The sequence below is a fragment of the Odontesthes bonariensis genome, chromosome 5 (genome assembly GCF_027942865.1).
Source record: "Odontesthes bonariensis isolate fOdoBon6 chromosome 5, fOdoBon6.hap1, whole genome shotgun sequence".
Classification (NCBI taxonomy): domain Eukaryota; kingdom Metazoa; phylum Chordata; class Actinopteri; order Atheriniformes; family Atherinopsidae; genus Odontesthes; species Odontesthes bonariensis.
Window position 1 is genome coordinate 23,088,463 of NC_134510.1, and position 10,781 is coordinate 23,099,243.

The 10,781-nt window shown below is 42.2% G+C and overlaps 1 protein-coding gene across 1 annotated transcript; it reads right to left on the bottom strand.

Moving 5' to 3' along the window:
* Window positions 1-3,205: 3,205 nt before the first annotated feature.
* tbrg4 (transforming growth factor beta regulator 4) lies at window positions 3,206-10,578 on the bottom strand. The gene is made up of 11 exons (XM_075465415.1): window positions 10,496-10,578; window positions 9,533-10,039; window positions 9,109-9,429; window positions 8,602-8,776; window positions 8,187-8,344; window positions 7,973-8,083; window positions 7,745-7,889; window positions 5,150-5,392; window positions 4,965-5,076; window positions 4,260-4,374; window positions 3,206-3,730 (listed from the first exon to the last, which is right to left on the bottom strand). Exons 2-11 carry the CDS (start codon window positions 9,944-9,946, stop codon window positions 3,629-3,631), a joined length of 1,896 nt encoding a protein of 631 aa, XP_075321530.1. The 5' UTR covers window positions 9,947-10,039; window positions 10,496-10,578; the 3' UTR covers window positions 3,206-3,628.
* Between the last annotated feature and the right edge of the window lie 203 nt (window positions 10,579-10,781).

A 10,781-nucleotide genomic window follows, 5' to 3' on the forward strand; every position in this document is an offset into this window, starting at 1 on the left:
TAAGGGTTTACTCGCTGATGTAAAAGCCTAGTAATTCTGAGCACTGTCTGCTGTGATTACTCTAATCTAATCTGAGGAATGGTTTTTCCTTCCAGATTAATTTCAGAAATGTTACTCTCTGTGAAAGGCCACAAAAAGACCAAGCAGCACTAAAATGTATGTTTGACCTGAATGAGCATTCAGCTCTGGGATGAAGATTTTATTTCAAAGTTGGATGAAAATACAGGGTAAATACTCCAAAGGGCTTTTCAGATGCACCAAACTGAAGTGGAACATAAGAAAGTCATACTTTCTCAGAATTTTGGTAGATTCCCTTTAACTGTAAGATGTAACAATTATATCACGGATAGAGTTGTACATCAAAAATTGATTAAACTAATGAATTAGAAAGAAAAAAAACCTGATATCTGCCCTTCTATTGAAAGTAGGGCTGGGCAACGATTAAAATTTTTAATCTAATTAATCACATGATTTCCCTGATTAATCACGATTAATTGCATTTGTACGCAAAATCCAAAAATGAATTAAAAAGTAGTGAATAGCTTTTAGCATTTAGTTTTATTCTAACTGTGCTGCCATATGAATGAAAGTGCCATAACATTTGTTGTGCAAACACACTTTTGACATCAGCATCTTTATGTAGTTTTTATGTGGAAGCCTCGCTCCACTGTCTGTTTCCTTGAATGACTGGTATCAGTTGTGTTTTGCCTTTAAGTGATATTTTAGACTGGAACTACTACGGTGATAAGACAATTCAACTTGGCAGTGTTTACAGATGACTTTGGTTCTGTCGACTCCGCCGTCTGAAAGAACTTTAAAATGAAAATGGCCGAGTAAAAGTTCCGTACCCTTCTCCATGTTTGGTGGATCCGCCGATTACTTTCTGTTCCGGTTCCGCAGCAGACAGCAACAGACTTTTACAAAGTAAAAGCCTATGAGCAACAGACTTTTCCAATAATAAAATTTAAAAAACAAAAAAAAACAACTGCGTTAATGCACGATAAAATATTTATCGGCGTTAAATAATTAACGAGTTAACTCGCCCAGCCCTAATTGAAAGTAAAGTAAATATCAAAAGATTGGGTTAATATAGAACCAGAGCTTTTGAAAACCATATCCGATTATTTTTCTTTCTGTAATGCACTCCTCGCACTGTGATTTTGTCATTAAACTGTTTTCTCTGGTTTTAATTCCATTTGAAAAAAAGCTTAAAGAGGTATTTGCAACTATCAGTTTTCAAGATAGCAAAAGAGTGACTGTGTGATTTAAAATACTTGAATGCATTCTCCTGTTATTAGTACTGATGCCATAAGATGCACAGTTTGGCAAAATTGTTTCAATCTAGTGACAGTATTTGCCTGGTTCCATTGTTTGACATGGATCTATGTCATTTCTGTCATTACGGGAAAAAAAGAGAAAGATGCAAAGTCATTATATAAGTCATCATAATTCATATATTCAGGGACTGGAAGTCAGAGGGTAACTGTGTTGCAGGATTAGTCAGCTTACCAACAGCAGTAAACAAGTACAAGAATCTATTCCTGCACATGATGTCAGAGAAAAGGGCGAGTCAAGCATGATATATGTCATGATGTAGTATAAATATATGTATATGGTTGGATATTTCTGGTATTAAATTTTTTCATATTTGAATACTTTACATATATTTATTCTCTACTTTTGACAGATAAACTCTGAGAGGGAAAAAAGAAAGAGGGCAACAGCACCGAGCCCTGATCATTGCTGATCAGCAACAGCAGTTTCCATGACAACCCAAACTTCCCAAGAGGGGCGCCTAAGGAGAAGAGATTCCTGATTTCCTGGATGTCTAACAGCCTCTGCGTAGAACGAACGAACACATGACCTCCTCAAATAAAGCTGCTGATAGATTCAGTAGAGCTGTCACAACATCTGTTCATCACTACGTGATTATCATGGTCAAAACATTCATAGCAACAATCATGCAAGGATATCTTTGTTTGTTTTTGGTCTCTATTTCTTTTGGATATTAAATTATATTGCAAATAGGAGGCAAGTATATCGAACAAACCCCATTTTGTGATCAATAAGGTTTCATTTTACCTGCTGAGATCAAACCACATTAACATAAGTGTATTATCAACACAATCTTGGTGTTTCATTCATTTAATATCACAACTGTCATCAGTACAGGCATATTACATCACTCTCAATTCAAAGAAAAAAAAAAAAAGGGAATTCAAAAGTTTTTAGCTCAGTTCAAGCTTTAAGGTTAATTGTTTCTGGCAGTCAGTGGAATAGTTGTACAAACTGGTGTTTAAATATGGTGCCACACTAAAATACAGTTTATTTATCCAAACCAGCATTAAAGCGTCATTATTTACTTTTCAAAGAAACACTGGTTCCACCCACACACGGCAAACCCACAGCGAGAGATGCTAACCATGACTGAGAAATGCAATAATGGAAGTGCTAGCACGGCTCTTTCTCCAACAGTCCATCAATCGATCCATTAATGTGACAATCAAGAATCAGGCATGGTGCCTGAGGATCATGTGATGGCTTATCAGAATAACAGTTAATGCACTTTTCCTTTTGCCTCACCCGTCCCTGTCTTTGCTTGTCATTTGGCTCTCTTTATGAAAGCCGGTTTCTCTTCTGCACCTTGATTTCTGTTTGTCCGTCTCCTTCCTTTAAAACAGCCTCTGATGTCTGAGTGCTGCAGCCCGTAATGTTGTGTAAGCACTTTGAGGTCAGCAGAGTTTATCTCCGATTCTTGTCCTCGCTATTCCTTCCTGCCAATATTCTTCACAACCCCCATGCATAATAAAGCACATGCATGGACACGTTTCACAATATATTCGTTCAAATCTAACAGAGCTTTGACAGCAGCACTTGCAATTCTTAGGGATTTTACCGCACTGCAAATCAAAGTTAATTTGTTTAATTCAGGAAAAAAAAAATAATAAGTCATTTCTGTGAACATAGCTGTCATCAACCCTGCTCCGATGATCCAGAAATTGTCCCTTGTAACACTGACACACTCGGACACAGCGCTAGGGTGAGAGATTTGTGAACTAGCTGCTAGATGTGATATTAAGCATCTTCTTTCTGAATTCCACAAAATGATGCAATGCATCAGGCCTGACTGCACGCTGCCAAAAAAAATCTGAGCATCAGTGGATCCAACAGCCTGCAAAAATAAGAAGACACAGGAGGGAAAAGATGGCAATAAAACAATTTATTCCATCATAAGATGACCCACACATTCACAGAGATAAGTTATTTGGATCTATTCATGTCCTGATATTAAGTATATCTTAACCATAATTCCACAGAAGACCACCCCGTCTGTTGACAAGTCAATAGCGGATGCAAAGACTTGATCAGATCATTTCGGTGTTGTGTTGAAATAGATCTTTCTTGTTCCAAAACTCTCGCTTGTCATCACCATGGAAACAGGGAAAACCCCACGTTACCAGGGGAACCGGAGTGAAAATATGTTTGTTTTTTTAACTATATATTTTTTTTTGCGATGCTGCAATATTGCTCAGTTCAGCGTGCAAACGTGGGTGGATGTGTGTATTCCCCGTGGTCCCATTTGACTGGGAAAGCTCGGATTTAGCTGAGCCTGCAAATGTCCCTCGGTTCACTTGGCCATGTCCTCGGCCACAGCCTTCCCCATTTTATCCTTCAGGTACGCCAGTTTCTGCCAATCAGTCTTCAGCTCCAGCCACTCGTAATACGGCACCTGAGAGAAAACAGAAAGGACGGGTTTCCAAAAAATATTAGTTCACGAAGTTAATGATTTTATCACATATTATGAAGAACAGGATTGTAAAACCCATTTTATTACATATTTATTTAGTGTGTAGTCAAAGGACATAATGATAGTTTTCAGTCTCAAGTGGTCGGTGGATAAATCCTGCAACACTGTAAACCTTAAAGGGAAAGTGATACTACTAGTGGCTAAGGAGATTGTCCTAGATGAGAAAGAGAGAGCTTGGATTGGCCTAGATGAGGCAGAGCTGCGGCTGGAGCTCTATTTATACCTCGGACTGCAGTGGGACCCACCTGACTCGCAGCTCTACAAAAGTATTAGGTCCATTGTGTGTATGCTTTAGCCTGTAAGATGCAACAGCAGCCGCAGTGCTGCATCTTTACCTCTGTTTACCGGCATACTGCCCACTATCACGGCAAACTCGACACCCAAGCTAATTCCTGTTTAAACTGGCTTTAGTGTGCAAGTGTGGCTCGTGGCCTCTCCAGCCTCGTCCTACCTCCACGGTGATGAAGCCAGCCAACTTAAGATGTCGTTTCATCATGACAAAACGTCCCAGGAGGTCTCTACTCTTCGAGCCAAAGTTGGGAAATTCCCAACCCAAGAAAGCTAGCCTGAACAGATTGATAAAAGGAAAAGAGCAAAATAATTGTACACACTACAATAATAACTGATCATATTCATAAGCAAGAAGGCAAAAAAATAAAAATCAAACCCATGTGATGAGACCTGATGCTTCCCGGCCGATGAGACCAGAAGTGGACAGCACTAAATGCCAAGTGTGAACGCATTCAGGACGCATCCAAATGTTGTAACGTGACAAATCAATAATTCATTTTTTCGCAATCAATATTACCATATACAGCGATGTATTTGTTACCCGAGCTTATTCAGATCCAAGTTTTAAAAAAAAATTCTGTATTCTGACACGTGTTCATGTCTGAATAGTGATGTAGTTCAGGAAACTGAAAGTCATGATTTTACAGAAGCATTAGTAGCCCTACTGATGTCCGGTCTGTTGCTCAGCTGACTGTTATGACGTAGGCTACGTGTTTATCTAAATCAAGAGCGGATTACTGAGATCTGATCACAAGTCGTCTCTCAAGACATATGAAGGGATGCATTTTAATTTCAGGCTTGAACACACGCACTCAACGCCATTGGCTTGTGATTGGATCAGCCAGGACACATCACATTAACTCACCGGCACGCCCCGATAGGTAAGTCCTGATCTCCTCCACCACTTGGTAAATGCGGGGCTTTTAGCACCGATATGTCAATTGGCTTGTTGTCACAATCCACCGCCATGTCACCATCTGATTAAGAAGGAGCGTTCGTCAGTCGTAAATAAAAGCCTCGTTAATTGTTTTATCACGAGTACGACCTTACCAATAGTCCAGCCATACACCGTGTCAACGCCAGTGCGAAGGGCCTCCGTCTTCCCACCAACCAAACTCTGTAGGGCTTCTCTTAGAGTGCTCTGCAGGACAGACAGGGGGGAGCTGCTGGCTGGGACAGACAGAGCTCTCTGGGAGGAGATGCTATCGGAGGCACCTGGATGCTCCAAGTGAAGAGTGGCAGCAATGTGCAACAGTTTCAGGTTATAGTTCTCCACTCGAGCTGGATTGCCCTCTAGAGACCAAAAGAAGAAGAAGAACAAGAAGAAGAAAAAGACAAGAGAAAATGAGGACAATTGCTGACAAATTACTTGCACCGAAGCCTTTCGAAAACAGTTCAAAGGGATGTGTTTAGTTAGTAATCACAGAAATGTCTTGTTTCCGAGAGAAAAAATGGAAACAAGAAACCTTCAGAGCTCTGCTGCCATCTACTGGCCTGAGGCGGGAATTCATTATCTTTCTTTTATCATTTTCATTATCTGTTCAAATTATTTCACAATAATTTATTTTTTTACAACAATTTCAAAATGGTTTGTTTAGCAAAACTGACATTCTGCTTGAACTGCAATTAAATACTATATAATCATGACCCGGAGGTGGCTTCACTAAAGATCACAGTTACAGTGTTTCAGTACCGCAATTACAGTAGTTTGCCAACCTTTAGATCAAATCTCAGTCATTTCCTCCTGATAACATTGATTAAGTGTGTTTTTTTTCCTCGGTTTTTTCTCTGGCATCTCAATGGTGTTCTGTGGGATTTCGGGCAGAGCTTTGGAATAAAACACTGAGAGACTTTGATTTTCACCAGTGCAAACTTTTCTCTGAACAGGCGGGTAGAGTTATTAACGTTTGTATCTAAATTAGTCACTAAATTGAAGGATTCCCTCGCTAAATACAAGCTCTCCTACATCACAGTAAGATAAATATGGACAGAGCTTCGTTCCACCTCTGAGCTTTATGGTAGCCTTGGAGCCTCGTTGGTGATAGACTCGAAAAGAAACACTTTGTGAGCATTTTCTTTGGCAAATTTCAGCCCGGCTGTATTACTCTGAGCTTATCTGCTCCTTCACTCTCACTCTGCACAAGCTCTGACATGTGATGTGCATCCGGTCGTTCTTCCTCAATGCCATTTCTCATCTGCTCATCATCACTTCATCGCCATTACATGTTCCAACCTGCTGCCTGCATCTAGGTCTGACCAGGCGGCTTCTGCTCTAAGTCACAAGTCTTCTTATTTACTTTCTTGACAAACATAATTAAACGTGCAGGATCAAAGTTTGAGTTTTAGCTTTTGCAGCTGCTTTTAAATTGACCATTTAACGAGCTACAAAACTTTGTGACGTAGGGTTTAATCATCTGTTTTGTAGCCGATGTTGGCAGATATCTTCAAACAAAAGTAAGTCAATAGCCACAATCGGACAGAGCAGTTCTAAGAACGCAGTTCTAAGAACTGTCCACCTTGAATTTTGTTGTAATAACTGCCATTCCCCAGAGGAACTGTTTCAGTTTGCATTCACACATGAGTCGGGACCTTGATAGGGACTGATGCGACGAAACCGTTTGCGACAGTGACGTGTTACTTTAACGCCACACTAAACAACAAAACAAAACAAAACCGCAAAAAGTAAGGAGAGAAGAAAAAAACACCACCAAGAAGCTAACTCTCCTTCCTTCATGAAACGGAGAAGAATCGCCTGCGCTCGATCCTGACTCTCTCTGTGAGCTCTTCCAGCCTCCATGTTAGACGCCCGATGTGATCGTCCATGATTAATATCACCATCATGCAGACCATGAACACGGTGGCCTCCCCGCTCTCCTTACTTTTCGTGGGTTTTGTTTTGTTCTGTTTTGTTGTTGAATGTGGTGCTAAAGTAACAGGTCACTGTCGCAGATGGTTGCGTCGCATCAGTCCCGACCTGGTCCCGACTCATGTGCGAATGCAGACTGAAACAGTTCCGCTGGGGAAGGATCAGAACGAAATTCGAGGAGGACCGTTCTTACAACTGCGTTCTTAGAATGGCTCTGTCCGAAAGCGGCTATAGGAGACGAAGTGTAAGTTTAACTTATTAAACACACGCCGGTTGTGTCCGTGTCCTATGAGTAAACATTTCAGCCGTGACAGCATGACATGGGGAGTAGCTACCAACCACCAAACACCTACGTCAGATGTGTTCCTATAGAACCCAGAAAAGACCCGGCCTCGGAGAAGGAGCTGAAATGGTTATAGGAACTGAGGGCGATGGTCCCGAGTTCCTGTATGTGCGAATGCGGAAAAAAACGGCCCCGTTCCTGAAAAGGTTATAGGAACTGCAAAAGGTTCCTACAGTGGGAATGCGCCTATTAACTCTAGAAATGAGGCCAGTATCCCCACGTACCTAAACTCACCTCACCAACCTCTCCTCCTTTAGAGGAGCAAGTTTTTTTTCTCCATCTTTATCCCCCTAAATGCTCATGGAGTTGATATAAAGCCTTTTAGCAATATGTGTGAGCTAAAGGTGTACATGTGTACTCATACATTCACTATTTTCACCATTTACCAGAAACAGGAAAAGAGGAAAAGACAAGCAAGCTCAGCTAAACATCTTACCTGACAGTTTGGCAACATGACTTTCTTGAATGAGGGGGGTAATATAGCGAGGTTTGGCCTGCTGCAGCACACACAGAGACCAAACCACATCCGTCTGCAGAAAGGGCTCCAGGCCCGCGAGAGACTCCTCCAGCGCAAGATGAACCTTCAGAACCAGAGAATGCATTAATGGTTTGTTGCACAACCACCTGGCTTCAGTCAACAAACAGCCTTTAATGTCATCGGTACCTTACTGTAGAACTCCTCTTCTTTGCTGGGCTGGAAGCCCAGTCTGGCAAAAGTCATGAGCAGATTGCAGAGCTGGAGAAGGCTATACTTTTTATTGTTCGCTGCGTAGTTCTGATGAAGAAACGCACAGAGAGCGAGAGAGAAAAAAAATAATCAGCAATCAATCTGTGATCATACACGAAGTGAATCAGAGGCAGTTCTGCGTACAACTGACCTCAGCGAAGGCCTCAAAGAGAGGCATGTGGAGCCATTTGAGGAAGCCCAGTGACTTAGCGCAGCGTGTGACATTAGTAGAGCTGAGCTCAGGGACTCTGGGCAACAACTCGCTGGCCATTCGTTGAAAAACCTGAGAGTGATTGAAATTCAGTTTCCCTGCAGGAGAGCAGAGGCAAAACTGTTAATGGTAATATAACACAGTGGGTAGTAAAAGCATGTAAGCTCCTCTGAACTGCACTCTGTATGGAGCTTTTCCCAGCCAGCCTTATTCATTATTCATTATTCATTATTATTATTATTATTATTATTGTTATCATTTAATCGAGTTTGACCGGTCACATCTTCAAAATTAACAACCCATCTTTGATGGCCAATGTTGTTAGAGGACAGCTTCTGATTCTGAAAGTTATTACCGTATGCAAAGGCCAAGTCCAGAATCAGTGGAGTGGTGAACTCTGACGAGGGCTTCTGGAGGAGGTGGTAGGACAGAGCCCTGAGCAGCGGGACGCTTCTGCGACTTTGAGCTGCCAAAGAAACACAGACTTTGCGAATCTCTTCAGCTGAAAAGCTCTCAGCGAGCTCCAAGGCCTTCAAGGGAAACAGACAGAAAGTTCTCAATATGCTTTGGGGATTATGGACCAACATCATCAACATTTACCACGATACGGTCTTATTTGTGATAGCTCCACGATCAAGGAAAACGCTATGTGGGCAGATTGATGATTTGTTTATAAGCACATTTCTGAACTTATTTTAATTTTCCAAACAGCTGTCGCTCAAACTTTGAGCCAAAACACTACGTTTTTGAATAAATAAATGTCTTTAAGCACAACACATTGCGCTGAAAATTACAGTTTGTCATTGTCTTGGGTTTCCGATCTAAATATTAAACCGGGTCACTGACTGCTTGACTTTGATACCTTATCTTCAAGTCTGTCCATTAAGGTGGGCGCCATGTGTTCTCCTTTGGATATTAATGCGCTGACAGTTTTAGCATCAGCGATTTCAGTCCAGCGCAGCTCCAGTTGTTTCAATGCAGATTTCACTATTGCCACATCCTGTGGTGCTGTCCTGATTGTTCCCCAGTCTGCCAGGTATCCCAGCTGCTTGTATGTTAGCCTGCGAACTCTCCAGAGGACCTCTGTCTGGACAGAACTGAGCACTGCATCGTTGGGGGGGACGCCCATAATCCAGAGAGTCCGTAAAACAGACACTAGATTACCATTCCATACTGAAGACACCTGCAGTAAAGATGCAAACAGGAGTGAGAGAAGCACAAAGACTTGCCATCTACCATAAGTGATTATCCTACAGGTCCATTACAATGTAATAAGGCTTCCTTACCTGGCGAGATAATGTATCCCTCATATTCTGAAGCCTTGAATCCGTCAGCAGTTCTGATTGTTGTTCCTGAAACTTCCCCTTTGTCTTCAGCATCAACTGGGTCCACTTCATCAGGGAAGCGGCAGCTTGGTTACCATTTCCTCTGTACTCTGCCCATGCTGACAGGATCTCCTCCGGTGCTGATGCCTTTTCAATACAATCGTCCAGCTGGGTACGTGTAGGCGAAGTTGGATATGGGTCTTCCTTGGTTACTGTCTGTTCACACAAGAACCTCTCTGTGACCCTTGGCCATCCCATAGCCCTTGGCCCCTCTGCTGGTCCAGCAACAAGTGGAGGCAGGTGGACAACAGCAACTGCTGGAGAGGAGGACCTGCAGAGCAGGCGGGCACATCTGCCCAAAAGGCGGCCAGCCATCGGGTCCGAGAGACAAGGCAGAGGCCTCAGGCAGGAGAAGAGAGGGCAGGTTTCTCACAATTCAGCAGCCGGTGTCAACATCCCACATTAGATCTACAGGAGTATGACAGAAGTCAGCATCAACTGTGGTTGTAGAAAAACATCATCACAATGAGCTATCCAACAGTTAATAAGATATCCACAGTCAGGACTACCGAAAGCTTAAACCATCGAGCTCTTGCTGCTGAGGAATCACAGGTTGTGTAACCAACAGTCCTGAGGATACACAAAGCCACAGCCAAATGGAGCCCCGGAGGAACATGTTGTTGTAACTCTGACTGACACTACCCCCCTCGTTTTTTATGAAGCAATGGGCCAAACAGAAGATGTTGTTTCTGTCATGTAACATTAAATCCTGACCTTGTCGTGGAAATGAACGGACGCGCATGAACAGCGAGAACCGGCGACGCCTCGTTCCGTCTTTTCACGTCCGACTGACTTTTATTTGCAAAGTCAGAAAGCAGACAGCATGCACAGAAATGTCGGCCATCACTTTCACGCACAACTTACCTTAACTTAAGGGTACATTTGGTGTATTCTTGTTACATGAGGAATGTCTGTCAGAGGTAGTAGTCGCAGACAATTGACGTCAAGGGAGGCGTGACACGTGATCTTCGGTCGCAGCGACAATTGGCTCAAATGTTCTTCTCGAGCATGTTAAGTTTTCACAGAAACTAAACGTTTTACTACATAAAAAAATAGATAAATAAATCGCTTTTACGCTCATATTTTAACAGTGGACGTGTTTACGATTGTTACAAGGTAAATATAAGTGATTTGTTTGTATTCAGAATTT